We start from the raw sequence: 25,979 nt of genomic DNA, 5'->3' as shown, positions 1-25,979 counted from the left end.
GAAATGATCCATGAATAAAAATTAAACCAACAGTAACCTCTTTCTCCTCTTTTCGGGAAAGATGATGCTGAGGTATATGTCACCTTATACTCATTAAAATACTGTAAAGTTCAACATGACTCTCCAATAGACTCTTTTAATCATTCATATCTCATACAATTTCTCAGGGAACGCTGTTTATGAATGTTCACAGTAGGTTAAACACCAGGCATGCTTAAACACACACAGAGACCAAATCAACTGCTTTATTTCTGACAGACCGTCTTAATTAGGGAAAGCGAATGTTGACTGAGAACATCATTTGGTCTAATTAAATAATCAGAGTTCCCAAACAGTGACTCCTAATCATGTGAATGATGTGATACCACAAGAAAAGTTATTACATTCTAACTTTCCATTCATTGATTCATTCATTTGCTATAGACAAAATGAACATGTACTAAACTTCAGGTAGGTTAAAAAATACCACCACATGTAAAAAAGAAAGAAAAAGAAAAAAGGATGACACAAGCATATACGGAGAGTATAGTACCAAAAGGAGATTGCACAAAAATAATATCAATATAATCATATATAATAATATAAAACAAAAACAATAAAGATGCATTTATAAAGTAATTTCTTTGTAAATTAATGTAATGTATTCCCAGACATATATTTTTATTTGATGAATTTGTTTGTATATTTGCAGATATGTTTTACATTTGCAAAATACTTTTGTGAGTTTTCAAGAAAAAAATATATATATTTGTGAAGGGAGGTGTAAATTAACAGATTAGGCAACACATAAACATGCATAGATTGTCTGTTCGTACAAATAACATTGAAACAAATACTGTCTATTGTCTGGATTAGCAAAGGGACAAATAATATTCCTAAAGTCAAAGGACTTGAGCTTTCAAAGAAGTGCGATTCCAGATCTGTCCAAAATCTTTTGGACATTTTACATTCAATAAAAAAAAAAGATTAGAAATAGGTTCTATATTATGTTTACAGAAGAAGCGGGAAGTATCAGTCTCTGCAAAAAAAAATAGCAGGGTATATTTTAGGTTGAATTTTGAGATTTTCTTCTTTTTTCACTCTTGACAAATCAAACATATACAAAACATCGGGTAGGCTGAAAGGCACAACACAGATAAAATAAAATGAAATAAAAATGATCTTAAAAATACAAGTATAAATAACGGCATACAAATGGTAAAGATGATACCGACAAATAAGCAGACGAGAAAATAAATAAGTAAATAAATACAAACATACAAATAAAAATGTAGATTTAGTCAGAGGTTGACACTTTTTTTTTGTTAGATTGTTAATTAAGGTAAGTGATTTACCATTCATTCATTCATTCATTCATTCATTCATAAACCCATCACTGTGTCCGTTACGTCAGCAGAGGGCATCATCTCAGCCAGCTGCGCGCGCCCTCCGCCCCCTGCCAGAGGAGTTAAGTCATCCCGAGGGAGCAGCGGAGAGACAGTGAGCAGTCACCGTGTCGGGGAGGACGCCACGATGCGGCTCTACTTACCGCAGCTGCTGCTGCTCGGTCTGCTGCGACCCTGCACCGCCGGAACCCCACTGACACAGGTAGGCTACCTGTTGACATCCACACACAACACATTATTCATAATATGACTAGATTTCTAAAGACAAACCTGACAACGTGATACCAGATGACATCACTGTGTTTTCTAAACATGCACCGTTTACACCTGACATAAGCTGGCAACGTATATATATGTGTGTGTGTGTGTGTGTGTGTGTGTGTGTGTGTGTGTGTGTGGTGTAATCTAGATATTAAGTAGTTATAGCCTGTGTGCAAATTTTATAATATAGTCATAATTTGACTTATATGTGAAAACAGATGGCTTATCCAAAGTGTTTTGCATGGTATTCAGCACAACTGTTATTTCTTATATTCCATTAGTTTCAGCATAAATGTGTGAGTACTCTCATGGCTTGTCACGCTATTGCATCACATATGACACAATCAATCACAACAAAAAGGCGGTAAACAGTACTGACGGGGCCAAATATCGATCCAGAGTGGTCGTATTCCCGTATTTTGTGTGGCAATATTTTATCATTGGGCATACAGAGATGCCGAGTGTATTTTTTTAAAATAAATTATTAGCTTAATATTGCAAATCCAAATTAAACTTTTGGAAGTCTACAAGAATAATCAAATTTTTTTTAGTCCACTGCATACATTCTGCTGCAATCAAAAGACTGAGGTGAAAAACTTTGTCTTTTTTAAACTTGGTCATGTTGACATGTTACAAGTTTTCCTCCAATACATTGCAATAGTATATAGCAATGTATACTATCACAATACTCAACAAATTTCAAAACGTTTAAAATCGCAATAATATTGTATCGTGACTAAAATATCAGGATAATATCATATTGCAGGGCCTCTGGTGATTCCCACCTCTAGTAAATAGTTAATCCACATTTGGGGTTGGGTAAAACATTTTCTGGAGCTTGGTTTTAAGTAAATCAGCTACAACAAATGTTTTGTAGAATGGCAAAATGCTTCCCTTTAATTCCCAGTGGTTTAAAGCAGACATGACAATCAGCAGGACACCCATAATACAGACTGTAGCTTCTGTTTTTCACCTCTCACACACTCCCAGGGTCACCTCTGTTACAGATGCACTTTGAGACATATAAAATTTAAATTTTTATGATGAGTTGCAAGCTATAAAGTGAGATATGTGAGTGTTGTTTCTCTGGAGGAATGTTTTGCCGCTCTGTTGACACTGGGCTTGTGTTTTGCAGTTGGGCAGATGTCAGTAGTTTAGCCCACATGACAACCGAGGTATGACGAGGGAGGAAGGTGAACGTGCTGAGCTGTTTATGTGTCTTATTTTGTGAAGTTAGAACCTTGGGATCCATTTGCAAAACAAGTTCCTGATATTTGCATTGGAAACTGGTCATACAACAGAGACTTTGAACAGTATCATTGTTAGGATAATCTTCGGGCCTTCTCAACATTTTTTAGTGCTTTAAACATATGATTTGTTTTCAGTTTCGATAGATATACAAAATGTATTTGTGAATTTTGTAGGGCTGCTACCATTTCGAATGCCTGATTAATGTTTTTTTAAAAGTTTGGAGAAAGTGACTCAGACAGTACAAATCATTAAAAGGAGTGGGTGACTGTGTGTGTTACAAAGCACACCACCCAAAAACAAACAGAGCGACAGAGGTCAGTCCATATTACGGGCTGGGAAATAGCCATCGTGCACAATAGCAATCTAAAGCAAATCATGGACATATAATCTCCTGCAGGATAAATCTATATCATATGGAAGGGATTTCTGTATACATATATATCCAGAAGGCCTATTTTGTCAGCAGAAATACTACACCAAAAAAATATTGATGAGTGTGTGCTGCTGGCCAGTTAGAGCAAACATAACCTGCTGTAACCTGCATATCTACCCTCAGCTGTGTGAACACACAGATGGCACCATTTACAACTACCATGCAAAGGCTTTAAACGACAGTCGCACTGTAAGCCTCAGTGACTACAAGGGTAAGAGTGTCCTCTTCATCAACGTCGCCACCTACTGAGGATACACCCACCAGTATGTGGGTAAGAATCAGCTCGACATGCCATCTTTGTTTTGTGTTGCAGTATAAATACTGAATGCATTTTACCTCTCTGTTATCAGAACTGAATGCACTACACGAGGAGATGAAACCTCTTGGCTTCACCATACTCGGCTTCCCCAGCAACCAATTTGGGAAACAGGAACCAGGACAAAACCATGAAATTCCACCAGCTTTAAAGTGAGAGGTGTTTCAGTGCAAATTAATATCAGTTCACTGGATAAAAACACAGCTGTGAATCGAATGACTTTAGTCTCTACAAAATCAAGAAGACTTGCAACCTGACTCGAACTTTAACATCAGTGACTCGTGACTTCACTCGGACTTGAGACTTTAAAATACTTGATACCTCTCCCCCAAGCCCAAACATCAAAAAGTATAGTAAAAGAAAGTATGCCACCAATCATTTCATTTTCTAAATCAATTTAATGCCATCAATTCTCAGCAAGACAAAAAAGTCCCCTTTTTTCTTTCTTTTTTCTTTTAATTTTTTTTTATCTGAATGCTTTCCATAAACACTCCACCAGCTGTGATGATAAACATTAGATCTTTGTATAACTTCCCCCTTACATTTTTTTTGTTTCAAAAAATAAATGAAAAAAACAAAATGGAGGTGATGGGGGATTTTGATGCCGATTTTGAAGATTCGCCAGTGGCTAAATGCTATTTAAAAATGCAGTGTCAATGCTACTTTTTAAAATGATTAATTTCAGTCACACTTTTTTTTTTTTTTTTTACAATTTAACAAATTAGTAGTAAATAAATAGTTAAAAAGCATTCATGATTTTTGTAAATTTAATATATGATTACTCCCTTGTTGAGATGGCATCATATTTATGAGGAGCACATTATCACTTGTTTGGGACTCACAACTCAAAAGTTTAGTACTTGGGATTTGACCTGGGACTTCAGTTTGAACACTTGAGACACTTATATAATGACCACTGCTATAAACGCAAACAATTAAAGGTAAAGGTATACATTATTTTAGTCAGGTAAAAACCTTCTGCCTCAAAAATGTAAGCTTTTTAGAAACGTAGTAGTCCTTTATATTGGATTTTTTTTTCCGCATAGATGCTAAAAAAATGAGAATCTGCTAAATTTGAGTCACAAGCTTCTCACAAGACCCTATATATTGTAACATAAGAACCTCAAAAGCTGGATGTAGAGAGGAATTTGTAATATTGGTAAATCCTCTGTCAATCAACAAAGCCTCATTTAATCAGGGGAAACATCCTTTAGCAGTAGGATCAGCTTCTGTTCGTGGCCTTTCTAAGATGCATAGATTTTATGTCTCAGGTTCCATCACTCATCTTATATCCACAGTAAAGCCAAGCCATAGACTTGTGTTTTTCTCAGCTTGTTGTGAATCTAGGACAGCTGCCAGGCCACAAAGTGCTCAGAGGCACAGCCACTGATAAGCTGCCCTCTTTCTGGATTCCAGGCATGTTAGACCAGGCAATGGATTTGTTCCAAACTTCCTGCTGTTTGAGAAAGGTGATGTGAATGGAAGAAACGAGCAAGAGGTTTTCACTTTCCTTAAGGTACGTTATGGCCTCTGTTAAAAACTTAAGAAGCCTGTTCACAGTTTATATTCCAACATGTATGACTTTTGCCATTTGTGCACAAACTGTTCTAACATATCATATCAGTCACATTGCTATAAACAGCTATTCATAGATAACTGGGTTTGATTATTATAGAATCATTTATATAACATCATAGATTTATTTGTTGTAAACCAAAGTCCTTGTGCCCATAAAGCTCTGTAAGGTTATGGCTGGTCACTTGACTTTGTTGCTCCCTCATTGTAATCCTCTGCTTCCTGCCACGCAGAAATCCTGCCCTGCGGTCGGAGACCTCCTGGGTGACCCTGCCAGAATGTTCTGGGAGCCTGTGAAGCTCAGCGACATCAAGTGGAACTTTGAAAAGTTCCTGGTGGGACCGGACGGAAAACCGGTGAAGAGGTGGCACCCAAGTGTCAACGTTTCCACGGTCAAAGCCGACATTCGCGAATACCTGCTCCAACTTTACACACAGGAGATTTTTAATTAGATCTCTGAGTCATCATACTGTGTTTTGCATCTAATGAAGTTCCTGTAGTGAGATGCTCAGGATAAGTAGAGCTAATGTAGACTGTGAAAGAGCGTTAGAGTAATGTTAACAGATTCTTACACACGAAGATGGCATGTTGAATGAAGAGGAGGCATGAAAACAGGAACTCTGTGGTGCCTCTTCTGAGTCTGGGCTTCATGTCGGCTCTTCAGTGCATTCGAGCTGCCCTGCAATCCCACAGCATCATGTCATCTTCTCCCTCCGGGACCTGTTAAGTCATTACAGCTTAAATGTTAATTACTTCTAATAAATCAAAGAGAGAAACACACCAATGTGCCGACCTTTCTTTCTAAGAAACATACAGCGGGTGTCATGTCATGGAAAGGTGAACACCGTGTAGCAAATTTGTGGCCCCAACATTAAAAATACAAACATGAATAAGCAGCCTAAGATGCTAAGAGACATTTAGAATAGATTTATTAAGCCAGTCAAATACAAAAAGTCTCACATGTGCTTTTGCCTACAGCAAAAAAAAGAGAGAAAAAAGGGCTACAAACCAAGAAAATACAACTGCCAGTAATTACAGCATACCTTTCAAAGTGCAATTTCTCATTTCAGCTCTCACCCATCAGGATTTTGTTCCCTGTAACTTATTTGAAAAAAAAAAACAAAAAACGGAGCCTTTTCTAATTCATCTGCACACATTTTGAAGCCCTTCATCTGACTACCTGACACACACTAAGGGAATCTCAACGGGGATTCAGTTAAAACAGTGGCTTGATTTGAGATCGGAGCTGTTAAAATCTAACACACATTATTTAGTCTGTTATCAGGGCTCTTGACTTCGTGTTACAGCAGCTCACAGGACAGTCGGCACGGCATGGATTGCTGGTTGTTGAAGTGGACAGAGAGCAAAGCCAGACATCCTGGCAGAGTTTTTTTTTTCCCTCTGAGGAGCGGCTGTACTGCTGTAACACTGGATCTAGTGCCTCAAAATACTTATGAAAATCTTCCTCTGTCTGTTGCTTGAGTAACAGGTGTAATAGTTGCACTGATTATAACTCAAAAAGTGGAATAACAGTATGAAGAGGAAGACTGTCATCACTGCTGCCTATAGAGGGTTTTGGTGCTCTAACTTGTAGATACTGTACGTTGGGGCTAAACTGTGGGCAATAGTACAGGATGCAGTAAGATGAGTATGAATGGTCAAATCATTAAATCAACTGTGGTCAAGTAGAAGTGTTGTGTTTAATGAGATTAGGTCCATCATCATGGGGAAAAATAAAGGTTGTGTATGTACTGTGCATTGTGTATTGTGTCTGATACAAACATACGATGTCAATAGCTACAATATATTGGGATTACACTAACAACATAGAAAGAACAGCATTATTAAAGACAATGATTTACACTTAGTCAATGCAACTATCAAAACAGCAGGTTATAAATAAATTATCAATAATCACAATCATGTTTTTGGTATGATACCATCAAAATTCATTTCCCAAAATTTTTGTATTTCAACAACCACTTTTGAACAGTTACACGTATGGGACAGTTCTATAACATCGATGGTACTGAGGAAATCTTCATAAATCAATCAACATTCACATTGTTAATCCTATGATTCAATGTACCTATATAATCATTCATTGTTGGAATGAGTATATGTTGTCTTAGTCATATTGGGGAATGGCTTCCTGTAACCCTACAAGTAACAGACTAAGTGTCAAGTTGTTACATATTTGCAGAGATACAAGCACATAGGTATATTTTCTGGAAAAAAGAACAATGTTAATTATTCCAACCTATTTAACAAATGACTTCAGTTCCTGATAAAAAAATCTAAATAATATTTCATGTATATATTCAGAATAGTGAAGTGTTTCACAAATAGCCTTATAAAACGCAAGTATAAACAACATTACAATAGGATATCTACAGTTCAGTAGGAAAATTATAGATCAAATCACACCTTGTCAACTCAAAAACAAACTGATTTCATGCTACTACCCAGACTCCATTTGGTGGGTACGGTGATGCTTTAGTGCTTTCCAGGGTCAATGTTCTGTCGCTCCCGTTTCCCAAATCCTGCTGCTGCGGCTGCGGCTGCAGCTGCTGCTGCTGCTGCGGACTGATCTGCAGACACAAAAACAACGAGACTGCATTGTTTTCCACAGCCTCAAACTTTGATACTTCACAATTTTCATCCAGAATGAATACAGTAAACTTTTAGCCAGGGCTTAACACTAACTTTTAAAAGTGGTTGCAGAAACTGAAAGTATGGCTGCCGCTTTCAGTCACGTTTTATATTGACTGATTAATCATGAAAAAGTGACGTAAAAGAATGTTTAAACGCTTCATTACATTACTGATGTGTCACTTATCGAGGTGTTTGCTGTTCATGCATCGCAGAGTAATTGACCATCCAGCTCAAAAAATGCTGGAATACTTTCCCTCAAAAGACTCCAAAAAGTCCCTTTTGGTACAGGTTCATCTGGTTCTTTGTCTGCTGACTCCGTTTGCACTGTTGTTTGTGACAATGACAGGTTAGTCATAGTTTTCACCCTGCAGTCAAATAACTTAATTTTCTTCGTCATTGTCACTAAAACAGATGTGCACACACGAGTAAACACACAAATGCATGTGCTGCGGTGTAACGTGCAGCGTTTTCTGGTTCCAGTTCTGACTGTAACAGCCTTATTTAAATCTAATCACTAATACAACAAATATTAAAGGAATACTCATCGGTAAATCAATTAGTCAAGTCATCTTACCTTGAACTCATTCAGAAAAGCATTTTTCTTGCATACCTCTATGGAAAATGGTGAACATATTGATGTATTGATTGACTGGGGACGTTTACAACATTAGTGTTGGACGTAGGGAGCACAGAAAAGTTTCACGTTCAAGTAAGTTTTTAATAGTAAAGTTTTAGCAAAAATGAATTTGTTTGAGCAGTACTGAGCGCCAGCTGCATGAGTTCTGTGAGAACTTGTTAACAGGTGCTTCAATATAGTTTTGCTATTAAATGTGGTCACCAATTAATAAATAGATCAAAATACTGGCGTTTTTCTGCGGAGGCATCCCCCCCAAAAAATCATCTTCTTCACAAATTCAGGTACCATGGCATGACTAATTGATACAAATTTTGCGGGTGAAGTATTCCTTTAAAAAGATGTGGTGTATTCTCATCAGTCCATAAAGTGCTTAAAAAGACAATGATAGTCACATTCTTGTTTCTTTTTTTGACAAAAATTTCTTGTAAGATCAGAACCAAAATGAATTGACTGCATTGTCTGTGCAGCCACTGATGAAATCAGAGAGCGACTGCAGCTACAAATACACTGTTGGTTTTAGTCTTTTGCTGGCATTTTGTTGACCATAATACAAACTACAGCCTTTGCCTTTGGGCAATAAAAGTTTTTTTAAAAAAATGTGATTTCAGGGTGTCTACAGGTATCAGACACTTTTCATTTTTAACCAAATTTAAGACCAATTTTTGAACAAATCATCTTTTTATGGCATTGCAGGTGAGTAGTATATGGGATCCCTGCAGAGTTTATATGACGGAATCTGGTTCAATAGTGTGTTAGGTTAATTTACATTTGCCAACAGGTAAATGCAAGTATAAAGTAAAACATACATTTAGTAGTTTATTTTTAACATAAAATGTGGACTTTAATGCAGAAAAGCTTGAGTGATTTTAACAAAAAAGAAATTAAAATACAGATAAATGAAAAAAAATTAAATGTTTTTTTTATTAAATTTTTTAAATAAAAGACTTTAAATAACTTTTACCACCCAATATTTATGAAATAGAATATAAGACTTTTTGAAGGCCTGCAGACACCCTGGATTAGAAATAAAACAAGGATTATTATTAAAACACCGTACTTGGCTGGCTGTGGCGTACCTGCATTCTCTGGTGGTGGTCTTGAACTCTCTCCTACTGCTCTGGCCCCTCTGGGCTGCGGGAATGACGACTGCCAAGGAAAACCCTGACCAAAGAGAAAGCACCACCTTAGTTCAAATCACCAAATATACCCATTATTCATCACACTTAGCAGCCCTCAAGTTTTGCCGTAGCCTAGCAATGGTTAGTGAATGTAAGCGTGGCAAGGTTGCGCTACAGTTAGACCTAATTACATCTGCTTGTTCCTCCCAAAAAGACAAGGGGAGTAGAGGTTAGAGAGAGAAGAGCCTTGTTTCCTCAGTGAACAAGAGTCACTCCAGAGACAGAGACAGAGGGGCCTTAGAGGACCCTTACCGGGGTAACAGGCTGGAAGTCTCGTACAGGGGGCGGTGCTGCGGCGGCTGCGGCTGTGGCGCCTGCTGCATTGGGCATCCGGGGAGGGAAGTGTATGGGCCAGCCCTCAAGGCCCTGCGGTCCCACCTGCACAAAGGGACCACAGTAGGGAGGGCTCAGCGGGCCGTTCACTGAGCCTGACGTGGGGTCTGAGGTACGTCTTTCCTGCTGCTGCCCCTACGAGGGATCACAAGTACACACGTGATCCCCAATCAGTGCACGGCTGCTACTCTCAGCGAGCGTAGTGGCCCTGTCATGGCATGGGCCGCAGCTGACCTATAACCCCCCTGCAGCTGCCTCCCACTGAGGAGTGTGAATGTCCCACCTGCTGACCTCCCAAATGCACTGACAAACAACCTAACTGGAGTGAGGCTCTTGTCCTAGAGTATCAATTTGTCCAGTATGACCTTATTACAGTCAACTCTATGTGACTGCATTCTGTCACAAGGGGGCGCTCGTTTGCAAGGTTTAACACAACTCATATCCTACTGCATCCCCAAAGGCTTGTAGTGAATGCCTTGACCCTGTTTTTTGGGCTTTTTTTTTTTTTTAAATGCATGGCCAAAAATGACCAAACACAAAACCTATCCAGGCTGATGGCACCATTTCATGTAAAATTTCCATCATGTCTGCTGCACTGCAAGGCTCAGTACCTGCTTGTGATGCTGCATCTGCAGTCTCTCCAGCTTACATCTCTCTGTACGTTCTCTCTGACACTCGTTCTGTGCCTGATGAAGCTAAAACACAACATGAAAAAAGTGCCACATTAGAGAGCAGGAAAAAAAGCTAAAGCATTCAAATTGGCGTCAAAGATACAGAAGAATATACTTTTAACAACACAAAGCTCACCTGATTGGTCAAATTAGTAATCTGACCCTGGAGCCTTTCAACTTGTCGCCTCAAGTCCTCCTTTTCTTCATTCATTCGCTCCCTGTCACTCCTCTCTTTCCTGAAGTCTTCTTCAAAGATCTTCACCTGAAGTACAAAACAACTATGAAGACTCCCACACATTTACACGGACAACATTTCAAAACTTTTCATGACTTTTCAAGGACCCATTATATGTTGTTTTCTTGCCCCACTTGCTCTGTGTGTTTCAAACACATCACATTAAAACTATTCAAATATAACTTCAGCTAGCTGGAATACATGAAGGGAGAGACAGGATGCAGGAAGAGAATGAAGGAACATTTGTGATGATCAACAAAATGGAACACATCCATGCGTGCAAGAGCTGCGTTAACGTCGACAGCTACAAAAAATAAATCTGCTGTTGTTATGTTACTTTACGCGGAAGGTTATCCATGGAAGACTACTGCAACAATGTCACTGAACACAACAAATTCCACAACTTTTTGAAAAACAAAACAAAAAAAAGGTGGTTTGCTAATTCAGTGAATTTTGCAGACCTGGAAAATGTAATTGTGAAATTGTGTAATTTCAACACTATTTGTGTATGTTGCATATCTGACCTGTTCCTTTAGTACAGCTATTTGAGTGAGCAGTTCCTGTTTCTTCAGGTTATTGGCTGCATCAGCAAAGTTACTCTGACCAGGTGGTTGTTGGGAGGATGAAGGGGTGTGCAGGTTTAAGGCTTCCTCTAAAGCCTGAAGACAAAATAAGTATTATTACACAGAAGAAAAAGTCTCTGAGGGAGAGATGAAATAAGAGAGAGAGGTGAGAGACACTCACCCTGTTGAGGCGTTGGATCTCCTTCTCCTGGTACTCCCTCTGTTTGCTGAGGGGCAGCAGCTGATCTTGCAGGTAGCGAATCTTCTGCTTCAGCTCAGTGGTTTCAGAGTTGAGACACTCCTTTTCACCCTGAAATGTACACACCCAAAACACCTTTCTTTGAGTATCATGAAACATTTTTTTCTGTGTTGGTGTGTCCTGGTTTTGAAATCTTAGACCTAATTTCACTTCAGTTGTGTGTATTCTCACCTGTACATTTTCAATCTTGGACTTGGCCAGCAGCAGCTTCTTGTCGTAATCTCGCTGCCTGTGCTCTCGCTCTGCCTCCAGCTCCAGCACAGTTTTCTGGGACTCAGCCAGCCGTTGTCGGAGGTCTGTGATCTGAGGGACAACGCAAACCATTAGGTTGAGGACAGCATTCAGCGAGTCCACTAATCAAAGTTCTAAGATAAAATTCTCATAAACACACACACACACACACACACACACGCACGCTAAAAACTGATTCAGGGATAACAACTCTGGTAAAGATAAACATCAGCTGTTGTATGTGTTAGGATACGGCCTTAGAAACACTAAACCACAGTGACAAGGACACATTTGCAAATGCACGCAGTTCTGTTTTTGTGTAAAACATGAACGAACACAGTGACGCAAATGGATATATGTAGGGTTCTGTGGTTCAAACCAAAGGCTGCATGGTGTCTCCGTCTCAACAAAGTGTGAATGTAAGTTTGTTCATGATTGTGGGCTGTGCACACGCGTAGGTGTGTGAGCATGAGTGTGAGAGTGTGTGTCTCTGCTGCCCTCTGACTGCACCACAGGAGGAAGTCAGCGGGTACCAGCGAGGTGAGGGGAATTCTTATTGAGGTGTGACAGGCCTTGTGGTAAGATAGAGAGCTATTGCAAGATTGCACCTTTCCACTGGACAAGCATATATAGCACACACAAACACACACAGCTGCTTGGCTGCAAAGTGATGCACACAAACATCAGCCCTCTGTTCCTTAAAGATCTGTCTGTGTTAAAGAATCCCTGCCATGTGTCATTTCACTCGTTTAAAAAACATGAGCTACAAAAAAAGGACTGCTCATTTTGAGCACATTTACTAGTTAGGACTGTTTTAAGGAAATCGAAGGCTAAATACTCTCTGTACTGTACATGTAGATGCATCCTTGTACAATTTTTAAACGGTTTGCTTTGCATCTAAAAAGAACGATTTCATGTGGAAGGGGTCTTTAAGACTGACCAAAAACTAAACGCATAAAAATGAGACCAAAGATAGTTGGTGGACTACACTGAAATGACTTGATTCCTTAATAAACCAGGCCTCACATACAAGGACTTCATATGGATTTTTCATACCCAATTTCCTCAAATTTGAGGACCTAATACTGCTGTTCAGATGCAATTACACCATACCATTATAACACAGAGCTTCTATCATGAAAGGTAGGCTTTACAGAAGCTCAGACACAGAAAAGAGAGGGTTAAATGTGTAAATACTTCTCAGCTGTGCTATGTTACTTTGACAGCTGAACTTACTGCCTCTGGATATTGGAATGGCAAACTCTCTGTATTTTTAAAAGTTAATTAAAGACTGGTCTTTTGAATGTGGCTTTTAAATTTGGAGTAACATTACACTTAATTTTAAGTTTTAATCCTGGTTTTTACCTTATATTATTCTTGCTGTTTTTTTCTTTTTACTCTTGTCATTTTCTGTTTGTTTGCTTTTTTTGAATATTTTATTCTCTCATTGTTGTAATTTTCTAGTCTTGAAAAATTTTATGTGTTTGTTATGTTTTAAATTCTCTGTGTTATTTCAGTTTTACAATGTGAAGCACGTTGGGCTGCATGTTTGTATAAAAGAAAAATAAACTGAGCTGTATTCTTGCAAAAAAAAATTAAGCACTTTCAACAACCCATGTCTATATATGCTACCTTGGTTTCTCCCCCTAAGAGTCACAAACTTTAAAGGATTTCAAGGACCCATGAGAACCCTGAAAAGTGAACAGGGGTGTTCAACTTTTTTGAAGTGAGATATGAAATGACAATGTTTTTCAGAGGAATTTGGAGAGAATTAGCTATTAATTCTCCTTCAGCAGCTCTCTATATTTATCAGTGGAGGACACAGCAATGTCTTCCCACGTCCTCCACAACAGCTGTAAAGTCATTACTGTACCTTCTGTTCAAACTGTGACTTCATGGAGTTCCACTGAATGTCCCACTGTTTGTTCACCTCCAGTACCTGTAAGCAGCACCAGAAAGTGAAACAAATCAACATATAGGAAACAAAAATACACAGACTTTCCCCTATGGCAAAAGAGGATGAGCAGTAAGGGCAAAAAAAAAGACTCACATCCTTTCTCTGCTTCTCCAAAAGCTTGATCTTCTTCTCATACACCTCAACATCACAAGGCTTGGTTGGAGTTTTCTCTGCAGCTTTTCCACTCTGAGGGCACACAAACATTTCTTAATCCACAACAGTCCTCTGTTCAGTTCATAAGCTGGGAAGTTTTAGGTCACAAATTCATTGAGAAATCCTTTGATGTATTTGATGAGGGATACGTTAAAAATGAAAATTTGGTGCATATATGTGACAAATTCATAATATGAGAAAAAGCTGTAAAATGTGTCTGTAATTTAATTTCAACTACCTTCTGCGGTGTGGTGGCCTCCATCTTGGGTCTCACAGCGGCTGATTCCTCCTTCACAGGCTCCTCTTTGGCCTCCGGAGCTTCGGTGTCAGATGCCGCTGCAGATGATGCCGCTGCTCCTCCTGTGACAAGCTCCTTAAGTTTCTGATTCTCCTGCCTGAAAAGGCAAGAAAATGAAAATGATAGCGTTTGAGAGCGAGCTCCTTTCCCAGAGTTTGTTGTAGTTGTTACACAGCTTAAGGATGCCCTTTGGGAAGACCCTACAATACCTGCTGGGTGCAATGACGCTGACAGAAAGCAGCGTAATATTCCCCCTTTAAAAGTGAAAGTGTGGTCAATTGCCAACATCCAGGACAAAGTCAAAATTTTGTAGGATTGGTTGTCAAAATAATAATGAAAGAATGATTCATACTTCATTCAAAAAGGTCATGAGAAACAAAACAGTCCCACAGTTAAAACAAAAAAGAAAAACCAGAGGAATGACGAGGAGATATGAGCGTTTTATTTGTAGACAGTATAGATATCATTAATGACAACTATGACTTAATGTTTGTCAGCATCCTTTTTCCCGCCATGACTAAGACGATTAAGCAACAATGTCATTTTACACTAACAGTGACTATATCAACATGCAATGTTGTTGACAAGAAAAGACGGGACCATTTAAAAATCATTACTTTTGTTGACAATGAGAGAGGAGACAAGATATTGCATACGTACATATGCGTATATATATTTATATTTATTTATTTATTTTTAATGTAGCAGTTTCGTGACCTGTGTTGCACGCACTATATCATGACTACACTGGCGGCACACAATGAGCACAGCCAGGAGGACTTGGAATAAAGGCCAAACTACACCGCCACTGAAAGGCACGCATCAAAACAGGCGCCCCTATTATTTTCTATGTAAACTCCCAACAGTGCTGGGGCAAAGCGCATGCTGGCGCCTGAGAACACGCCATACTACCACACTTCGCACCACTCTCGTAACACACTTAATTAACAATGACATGTCTGGATGTATTCCTTAAACTGATACCAATTAAACCACTGGACCAGACATTTTCTGCAAAGCTTAATCTTAATCATTCAAGCACCATTTTTTTTCTTTATCAGATAACAATACGTTATTTTATGGTAAATAAGTAAGATGAGTAAAATGACAAAATTATTGGTTTTGGCTCATCTGGACTGACTAAAATATTAAATATAATCTGATGGCTACAAAAGAGCAAAATTCCCACAGTTTCTCTGATTAAAACTTTACTAAAATAGCTATGTAATGTAACAACATGTAACAAGGATATTTCACATAGACGTAAGGCTAAAGTTAAAAAAAAAGTTGACAAAATTAACACAATTAGAGGAGAATATACCGTAAACATCACATTTGTTCTCTTTGGCCTCACTGACGGTAAAGTTTCTGCCCCAGCAGAAGCAACGTAAAGCCCAGTCAAATGTAAAGGAGAAGGAAACACATTACCTCAGCTGTTCCAAGTCTCGATTCCTGATATGATGATCCTCTTCCATTTTCTTTCGAAGCTCATTGTTCTCCTGTCTGAGCTGCTCACAGAGAGTCTAAAAAAAAACCAAGAAAAAAAAACCAAAAACTACAATATCAAGCATCATTCTGTCAAAAAAGTACTCTGAGTGAAAATTATTTTTGGATTCCTGTACATGTGTACAATAATCCAACACTTTCCACCTCTAAGATGCAATACTGCTCCCTTTTTTAGTTTTTTGACACATGGGCCTATATTTCACATTTTCAGTTCACAAATTGACAAAAATATGTTTTTTAAGGTTTATGCATTAAGTTTTAAAGAGAACATATTTAATATTAAAACAACAAACATGACTGAAGATATGAGAGCTACTGCAAATGCTGTTTTATTTTATGCATCAAAATTAGGCTGTAAAGTGGTCAAAGTGGTGGTGATGCACTTCCACTGGTGCTTGCTATAAATGTCCAACCTCCTCTTCATGTGAACATCGATGGAATAAAGGCTTTAAGATTCATATAAAAGGTTTTTTTATGTTATGCTGTTTTATTCCAAAGCAATACATAACATTGTCTGTAAATGTGCTATAGCAATAAAGTTATTACAATTAAAATGACACTATATATATCTATATCTATATCTATATCTATATATATATATATATATATATATAAATAATTGTATAATATAACAGGAAAGCTTGTGTTGTGTCTTAGCAGTAGTTGTTGATGTTAATGTCATGCAGAGCAAATGCCAAGCCCACACAGACGACAGTATCAGACACCAAACTACTGTTGCAATGATTAAAAACGTTTGTCAGAAAAGACTATAGCTTTGTGCATATGTCATTACATTAAAACAAAGACCTTTGTCCTTTCTCCACACTATCCTATCAAGACTCCTTTCCCAAATCAAAGCTCATGTCTTTTACAATCTGCAGAGATAAAGTATATTTTACTACAAAATGAGGCCCATTAATTGTCACATAATTGCATCTTGGATCATGCCATTTAAGTCAACGTGTAAATCAGCCTGTGAATTAGTACTAATACTAATACTAATACATTACATTTAAAAACTAAATGCATCAGGATAACTCATTTTATGTACACATTTGCTCCCACTGTATGGTGCCAATTAAAGCAAAATTTTAATTGCCTATCAAGCAGTCTTTGAGAATATTCAGCTTAAATGTAATAAGGAGCATAATGGTTGTTTTGGTCCCCCCCCTTCTTCTTTCATATCGTCATTGTGTCCCATACCTGTAGGAGCGAAGTCCTCTGTTCATTCTTCTGGACCTTAGAGGAAAGATGGTGAAACTCCACCGCCATGCGGCCGAGGTGAGCCAACAGCTGGTTCGGGTTGGACTCCTCTGCGAATATACTGAAGGAGCTCTCCAGTCTCTTCAGCTGGCTGGCCAGCTCAATGTTCTCCTGAGGCAGGACGGGGATAACTCCTACCACTGACCCGGCCTGGGGAAACCCACACAGGTAAACAGTCAGCCAGTCCGCCCTCTCAAGTAGACTCAAGCAAGTATGCAAGCTAACAATTGCATACATATTTTAACCAGCACAAGACTGAAACTTGCATACTGTAAGAGTCATCAGTCTATGAAAAGCAGCAGCTGATTTATCTGAAAAGTCAAACCTGTTTGTCCTGTTGGATCTAAATTTAGTCATAGAAAATAGTTGCCTGTGGTAACATTTTTAATAAAAATATTCAGTTTGGGTGTCAAACTGGACCAAAGTAAGCTAAAGACTGTTACAGTATGTGATAGGCAAGTAAATAATATTAATTTTGACAACATGTGTGCCTGACATATTCTGGCTATTTACACATCCACTAGGATGTAGTGTGTGAATGAATCAGCGGTGTAATTCTAGTCAGTAATAATCCTGGACTTTCCCCTGGCTGACTCAGGCTGGAGCTACCAGTATTGAGTTTGTTTGTGAGTCACCGCACCAAGGATATGTTCCTAATATTGAGGAAATGGCCATAAAGAGGAAAGGTTGAATCTAACCTAAACAAATTACACAAAATAACTACTTTTGGGAGTTACCACTAGGAGCATTGTGATATTCTGAACAAATTAAATAACTTAGTAAACATTTTATTTCTTTGGAAGAACAAAAAATTAAGTTCCAGTGGTAGTTGGAAAATTAATCAATTAAATTACTCACAGTCAAGGCGTCTGGAGTCTTCCCATCTACATTCACGACTTCAAACTCTGCTGAGGCCTCCTGAAAAGATAAAAGAGTAAGTAGCACCATAGTACATGCAAAAACTGTGATTAATTCATTAAACCTGTAAGAATAAAGAAAACATCCTCCAGTTATAATCATCACGAGGATGTTTCCGCCTGCACCAAAAGCTCTCACTCGTAGTATGAGTTACTTACATTCGGCTTCTCAGAATGAAGGGTCTTCCCTAAACAGCTTGTTTGCTCCTCCCTCTGCTCTGCAGTTGGGTGTAAGCAAGGTTTACCTGAAATAACACAAACCAAAACCAAAGTTGATGCAAGTTTCAGTAAAGAACAGCAGACTGTATGGTTACAACACTGTCCAGAATAATAGTCCACAAATATGAACACATGCTAACACAATTACATTCATAGCAACCATCAGTTATGTGACACCTACTTGGTGTCTCCGTCTGAATGGGGCCTCCCATACACAGACTGGCAGCAAAGCTGGAGGACTTGAGGGCCTCGTTGTCTCGCACAAGTTCCTCCACTCGCTGCCGAAGCCTTGATGCCTCTGATTGAGACTCCTCCAGCAAATCACCTGCAAGTTTCAGAGAGATCTTGTCTCTGTCCAGTAGCACTTGAATTTCACTTGGTCTTACTTCACCTTTTTTAAACAAACGCTGCAAAGACTATATCTATTAGCATAAGCAGTCATCAAATCTGACAGGACAGTTGTCCACTGAGAAATTCTGTACAAGTTAGCACTCCTTCAGTGAGTTACAAACACAGCAATCAGGCCATACACATCACATGCAAGCTTTTCAACAACTACCGATGAAGATCATCAGGTCTTACTACATTCCACGTCATTTGCTGCACGACAGTTTGACTGGAAAGTCAGTCATGTAATCTGTTATGGAAGACATCATTATGATGCTTTGTGGGTACATTAAATCAAAACATTAATTTAGTGCTGTGAAAACAATGCAAGCTAAATGATGTTTCTCTTATTTTACAAATTACAATTAAGTAATAAATGTCTTTGTACATACATAACAATCTGGAAAAATAACATCCTAAGGTGTTAAAAAAAAAAAAAAAACCACGACAGATGTGTAATGCCAAAGAGCAGCTGGCATTCACCCTCCGTCCACAGCTTTGAGGTAACCTTGCTGTTTTTAGGAACCAGCTCTTAAGTCCCTTAAGGTACCTAAGCTCTTAAGTCCCTTCATCCGCTCCCTCAGTATGCTGTTCTCCTCCAGTAGCTGTCGATAGCTGCTTCCCCCTCCGGCCTCATCCCTGGCCTTGACCTCACTCCCACCTGGATCATAGATGCGGTACGGGCCTTTCCCTTCCATCGCCGTTGCTTACTTCCTAGACATGGTCCTCTGAACTGTGGAAGGAGACAAACTGTTTTTTCAGCTTCATTAAAAACATGAAAAGTACCAGGAACTGCTCAGTGGAAAATGAAAGAACCTAGATTTAAAGTGGACATAGTTCTGATAGTGAAGCCTTTAAACACAGAGAACTGAGAACTGATGGTCCTCGACCCTTAACAACAGCAGTACTTTGTCATTAGAAAGAGTCACATTGAAAACTAAAGTTAAGGCTGTACTGCTCGATTTGAAAGTATAGCAGGTACAAGATGGAGCAATCAACATCAAATGTCGACACCCAACTGTTCATACAGAGGAAAGGAAGCAGTTAACCAGCAGCATTAGAAGTTACAGTGTGAGGAAAAGCAACTTAAAGATTAAAGATCAACTCTTGTTCTCATAGTCCAACTCTAGAGATCCACTTGAAGCGCAGCTTATACTGTAGTAATATTACAACCAATCAGAAACACATCAAATGGTGTTTCAGTTACTTCTCGATGGAAGATAAAATGAATACCACCCACTCAGACATGGCACTCTATGTGCTGAGTTACCCTGCTAGAAAACCCTTTTCCGACCCTTCTCTCAGTTCACAAATTATAGCAGGACGAGTGTAAACTATCGGCGAAGAGAATTAAGACCAACTGACATCTTTGAGAGGACAAAAGCAGCAACAATATCATTATAATGTTATCCTGCCATAGTGAAACATATGGCAAGAATGTGCTAACGTTTGTGATGGCTAAATATGACAACTACAACGTTCATATCCGAGAGAAAAAAGGACAAAAGCTGAGGAAAAAAATACCAAATGTTGCGTGAATCCTGCCGACAAACACCTACCCAATAGAGGAGAGTCAAATACAGCACAATCTAGCAAATGATAGCTACCTTGATTGGCTGAAGAAGGCTAATATTAGTTTTCGCTGTTGTCATGCAAATTGCTAGCAACATCCTCGTTAGCTGTCGGCTAGCTAACACTAGATGACAGTGCGAGATAGGAAGCCGCCAGATCTTCTTTTTTACCCACTACGGACACTTTTATCGATGCAGTAAGTCAGTCGGAAAGCGGAGTTAAACGACAAACAAAAGAACAAAGACGTGTCTTTTGTCTGGATACCTTTCAGCTCGCAGTGGCCTCTCGTCTCTCTGCCAGACATCTATTGCGGAAGTGGTCTGCTGGTCTATGCTGTAACCCGGGAATTTCCACCTCGTTTGATGTAAACAGCGGTTGATTGACAGCGCGGCGGACCAATCAGAGCGCAGCTCTCTGTCAGCGGGGCACCAACAGGAGCACTGACCGTAATGTAAACACTGGAGCAAAATGCTTCACATATTCATATCTGACGGTAGCGATTTTACCAAGATGACACACGACGGATTTATATATGTACATGGACATTCATATATAGCAAGAATGGCCCATAAGACGCAATGACACTAGGATGACTAAAACTGAAAATCTAAACCAGACCCTGCCAGTCACTACAGAAATATATAAAAAAAAAGACATAAACACGAAGTGCGCGTCTTGTGAGAAACACTGGAATTGTTTTATGTCTTTTTGGCATTATTCTCGCACAAATACATTCTGGACAGGACATTTGAAGTTTCATCATGGAATATATTTTAAAGACTTTACATTATTTTGGGGAAATGTGGTGTTTGGCTCTAGCTAATTAGAAAAGAAGACAAAACTTAAAGTAATAATAATAATAATAATAATAATTTGGTAATTAGTTTAAGCAAAGTACTTCATACATAAACTAATATTGTCTGTTTTCCAAAGGACATTGAACATTATGTGAAACTACTCACTAATCTGACTAACAAAAAGGCTACCAAGACGCTTGATATTTGTATGTCTTATAACATTTTTATTTGATGTTATATCCCTATGGCTTTTTGTTACTGTTTTGTTTTTATATGTTAAACTGTATGCTGGATTTTTGTTACACTCTGCTGCATAAATAAAGAATGGGAAAAAAAACAGCATAATTTTGCGCTTGACTCATAATGATTTTAATTAAATAACCTCTTATTCTTTTTTGTATTTCTTGAAACTCATCCCTCCATAGCCCAGGGACAAACCCAACCATTTTCATAGAATGACTTTTGTCTTCATTGATACATTTAGAGAAGGGGCTGGTGGGGGTTTCTGTGATTGCATCACATATTTCCTCTGAACCAGCACGGCAAGCTAATGAGGCCAAGTTCAGGTTACACTGAGCTTTCTAAATCCACACTAGGTTAAAGTAAAACATTTGGTTTGAAAGCTGCTTGGAGATATGTAATGTTCATATTGTGATTACCACAACAAATGATCATTATCATCATTGATTTTTTTAAATGATTAATTCATCATTCAGAAACATATATAAATTTTAAAAAAAAACAAAGAAGCTCAAGTTGCTACTCAAAGTGATTGCTTTGTCCAACCATGAGTCCAAGGCACTCACTTTACTGAACTGAACTGAATTATTCACAGCAATGCACCAAAAATTCACATTTAGGGATTAAAAATTACTTAAAGAATGAATTCAGAGTTATCATTATAATAGTTTTCAGTCAGTCGTCAAATTTATTCATCGATTATTTGTTTAAGCTCTGACTATTATACATTAATATCACCCACAATTTTTGTTATTTAAAAAAATAATGCCATAATGAAGTTTTAATATTTTGTTCATGTGATTCTCTAAGTCAAATGTATGTTTTTTAAATGTTATGTTGGTCACAGGTTAAATGTATGGTATGGACGTGCACTTTGTCACAACTCTATTTCAGGCCTATGACTGACACAACGTGAATGATTTAAAGCAATAGTGACATCTTGTGGAAATAAACAAACAGGTAATCTGCGGTCACATTTTTTCCTCAGGGAGTTGCACAGATCCTTCTTTGGCTCAATGGAAACACAAAATACTTCTGATGCAATTCAGCTTGTGACCGAACACGACTGAACCATATAAGGCTACTTTGTAATACCAACTGAGTAGGCTATTGCATGTTTGTTAGGCTCTATAATGGATCAAAATTATGCATTTAAAAGATACTGTATCTTTCCATTCATTTCAAAATCAAAAATATGTTTTCCTTCCTACCTGTAGTGCTACTTAGCAGTCTAGATTGTTTTAACGGGAGATGTTGGAGTAATCAGCTTTTCAGACGTCTGCCTTCTCTTCAACATAATGGAACTAGATTAATTGCGCTTGTGGTGCTCAAAGCGACAAGAAAAAAAGAAAATTTTTGAATTTGAAAAATTCAATGGCTCTCTCCAAAACTCATGACCTGGTTACTCAGGATAATTCACAAACTTTGTTTTGAGCAGTTTTATGTAGGAACTATTTTATTTCTACCAAGCTAGGCCTGCTGACCAAATCACTGAAGGAAGCGTACATCTATTCGGGCAAGAGAGGTTTGTGCTTGACAGCATGAGATTAAACATTAATGGTGTCCTCCTGGGCTGAGCTGTAACGTTACCTCAGTGTTGCTAGGAAAGCAAGCAGTAGATATACGCTTCACTCATCCAGTATACAGTATACAGTACAGAGGTATACAGTATACTATACAGTTGTCATGTGTAGTTTGGCAGAAAAAAATAGTTTCTACACAAAACTGCTCACAACAAGGTCTGTGGATTATCCAGAATAACCAATTCATGATTTCAAGAAAGACACGCTGTTGAGTTTATCAAAAGTACTTTTTGGCACTTTGAGCACCACAAGCTTAGTGCCATTTAGTTCCATCATATTAGAAAGAAGGCAGACATCTTCTCCAACACTCGGCAACTCACACCAAAACAATCCAGACGAATAAACGGCACTATATGTAAAGCGCAAAAGTATTTATTTTCTATTTTGGGGTGAACTGTCCCTTTAACTGCCAATGTCTTTCACATTTCAGATCATCAGCTTTGGAGGTCTCATGGGGACGCATGCTATCGTAACACAGGAAAGACCCAGTTTGCAAATTATCTTATGCTATTTATGACATGATTTATGATCAGTTTAAATTAATCAGAATCACACACTTGTTTTTCCATCTCTGTGACCGTCATTATTACTTCCTGTTAGACACAAGGGTTTGATAGCAGGGTACAACTTATTGCAATAGAGAAACTGGTTTAGTAATAGCTTATATAACAACATACCTTAAATAGTACCTTCCACAGTTAAGAACTAAAAACAGAATTTCACTACACTGCGTGTGTGTGTGTGTGTGTGTGTGTGTGTGTGTGTGTGTGTGTGTACATGTATGTGTATAAAAGAATTTCTGTTTTTTTATGTAAATCTGAAATGCTTCGTAAGTGTATGTTTTAAAAAGGGCCATAAAAATTAACCATTATTATTTTTTATTATTATTGTTATTATTTCTCTCCTTGACTTATCATCTGATGAATGAATGAAAATCATAGTTTTAATAAAGAATAAGTGAATTAGTGGAAAAACAAGAGAGTGCATAGACTGCACTCTGTTATGTGTGTGTATGTTTATGCTTTAATAACAATGAGTACAAACATAAAACTGCATCTTAAACTGCTTAGATTGAAATGAAGAATAATGTATTTCAATTAAAAAAACACATACCAAAACAAAACGACTGGCAATAACATTTGAGACCATATAGCATGTAGACCAGCTGTGGCCTAATGACCTGAAAACACTGGTAAAGTGTGTGAAAGTGTTTCCAAGACAATTATCAGCCACATACAGTTCACACAGAGTGCCACCAAACACGATGTTCTTGTTTATAGGTGTGCAATGTTTATCTTGGGTTGCTGAAAAAATAAACAGGCTGGTGACTCTGCCCACATAAAAACAGAAGCCAGAAATGTCACCTATCATTTAGTCCTCCTGGGTAACAAACTGTACACTTTGTTTTCTCCTCCCACTTACTTTTTATAAATATTTTTAAGAATTTTTCTCATTGCACAAAGACAGGACAGTGAGCGGGTGATATGTGGGAAATCATCAGCTTGAAGCCCACAGTGTCACAAGTACAGAGTATGCACCTCGCCCTGCTGAGACACAAGGACAGTCCAGTCTCCCATCTCCTAGCAGCAGAAATCAGCAGCTGATAGTCATTTGCTCTGTGTCGCTTAAAACAAAATGTCCTTTTGTTAGCCAACTAGAGGCTCCAGCTGTCTCTCGAGGCCTTAAACCAGGGCCATCCTTACTGAGGAGTCTCTATCAACTATGCAAAAAATGAGGACTACGTGCACAAGCAGCAGATATGCTTCCATGTACAGGCTTTTTATAACATTTTTCACTGCAAATCTGAACTTTAGACTTTAACTATGACCAAGAACCCAGTGTAACAGATTGCCAAGTACATTTCCCTCAGGTTTATCTATAAATAGTAATGATAATGAATACTTTTATGCAAAATAAAATTCTGTTATTTTCTTCTAAGCATGGATTTAGCAACATGTCCATATTCAAGCTGTAATGAATTTTAAAAAAAAAATCATATTTACCAGTAGATAATTTTCTAAAGATTATAAAGCAAGTACATCCTCAGACAAACAATATAATAAAATCAGAGCTCATGGCATTTTTATAGGGTAAAAATCAATATTTTCAATATGTTACATTGTTTCCCATATAATGTTTCAAACACACAACATTTGTTAAAGTAACAGTATAAATCTATTGGCCTTGCTTTAATTAAAAGAAAAAAACTCAAAACAAACAAAAATAAACCAATGCCACAAGAAATTATAATAAATTTAACACGTTCTGTGACTACTACACTTCAAATGTTAAAACAAATAAACAACAACTCACCCACACATTCAGCTTGTGTCGGAGAGAGGCAAGGAAACTGGTGAATAGGGGGGAAGCAATTTCACTGTCAGACTTGGGGAATTCCCGGCCATAACCCAGTAAAATGGCCTTATACTGTAAGCTAAGCCTTAACACAACCTGGTGTTTGTCCAACTGTGCAGCCTATTCTTTACTGGGTAACACAAAATATGAAAAAAAAAAAAAACCTGAATGCATTTAATTAATCTTTGCACAGTGCAGCGCCAGGTTGCACACATTAATGCATATCAACAAAGCTGAATGAACAGAGGAGGCCACAAAAATATGATGCAGGACATGAAGAGAGCAGCACTTAAGAAAAATATAAAAATGACTTTTAATAAATACTAACTTATGCACACAGTACATACAGTATGGTGTGTTTGCATGATCACAACATGATGCAGCTATAACTGTAAAGACTGTAGATTTAAAAAAAAAACACGAATGCAACACCCACAACTCTCTCTGAGGACATAACAGTTCTGAAATATAAAAACTTCCATCTTTTTATTTCATGCTGTGCAAGCTGCACAGAGCACCTAAGTACAAACATCCCCCAGCTGTCAAAAGGGAAATTCAAAAGTGTATATTTTGACATTGGCTGCATTGTAACAATGTGCTATATCTCTTAATCTCTCCTAATTATCATCAAATGGAGCAATTTTATGTTGGGTGTGCCATTAAAACCAGAGTGTGACTGACTGCTGCAGACTCTATTTGTTGGATTTTGGCGTACTGCAGGGGATTTCCTCGCCACATACGTCTTTTTT

General features: G+C 38.1%; 2 protein-coding genes across 6 annotated transcripts; one reads left to right on the top strand and one right to left on the bottom strand.

Moving 5' to 3' along the window:
* The first annotated feature begins 1,428 nt into the window (after nucleotides 1-1,428).
* Nucleotides 1,429-6,001, top strand: gpx3 (glutathione peroxidase 3). Its single transcript, XM_042493860.2, has 5 exons — nucleotides 1,429-1,587; nucleotides 3,454-3,601; nucleotides 3,681-3,798; nucleotides 5,063-5,162; nucleotides 5,455-6,001. The coding sequence occupies exons 1-5, from the start codon at nucleotides 1,513-1,515 to the stop codon at nucleotides 5,671-5,673; spliced, it is 660 nt and encodes a 219-aa protein (XP_042349794.2). The 5' UTR covers nucleotides 1,429-1,512; the 3' UTR covers nucleotides 5,674-6,001.
* Nucleotides 6,002-6,133: 132 nt separating this feature from the next.
* tnip1 (TNFAIP3 interacting protein 1) lies at nucleotides 6,134-25,213 on the bottom strand. Of its 5 annotated transcripts, none has more exons than XM_042493857.2 (18): nucleotides 25,189-25,213; nucleotides 19,234-19,416; nucleotides 18,478-18,621; nucleotides 18,237-18,322; nucleotides 18,019-18,078; nucleotides 17,101-17,310; nucleotides 15,820-15,914; nucleotides 14,332-14,488; nucleotides 14,034-14,126; nucleotides 13,857-13,922; nucleotides 11,924-12,055; nucleotides 11,675-11,803; nucleotides 11,455-11,589; nucleotides 10,832-10,957; nucleotides 10,636-10,719; nucleotides 9,944-10,159; nucleotides 9,590-9,674; nucleotides 6,134-7,812 (listed from the first exon to the last, which is right to left on the bottom strand). In XM_042493857.2, exons 2-18 carry the CDS (start codon nucleotides 19,379-19,381, stop codon nucleotides 7,718-7,720), a joined length of 2,061 nt encoding a protein of 686 aa, XP_042349791.2. In that variant the 5' UTR covers nucleotides 19,382-19,416; nucleotides 25,189-25,213; the 3' UTR covers nucleotides 6,134-7,717. The 5 variants fall into 5 exon arrangements, with proteins under 5 accessions (XP_042349791.2, XP_042349790.2, XP_087937379.1 ...); XM_042493856.2 differs by lacking the exon at nucleotides 25,189-25,213 and adding an exon at nucleotides 20,520-20,638; XM_088081253.1 differs by lacking the exon at nucleotides 25,189-25,213 and adding an exon at nucleotides 20,520-20,638 and having other exon boundaries at nucleotides 9,944-10,069.
* Nucleotides 25,214-25,979: the final 766 nt, after the last annotated feature.

This window comes from Plectropomus leopardus, chromosome 8 (assembly GCF_026936395.1).
Source record: "Plectropomus leopardus strain MGB_pleo_1.0 chromosome 8, ASM2693639v1, whole genome shotgun sequence".
NCBI classification, from domain to species: Eukaryota; Metazoa; Chordata; class Actinopteri; order Perciformes; family Serranidae; genus Plectropomus; species Plectropomus leopardus.
The sequence above is the reverse complement of the archived record's forward strand: the minus strand, read 5'-3'. Positions and strand labels throughout refer to the sequence as shown.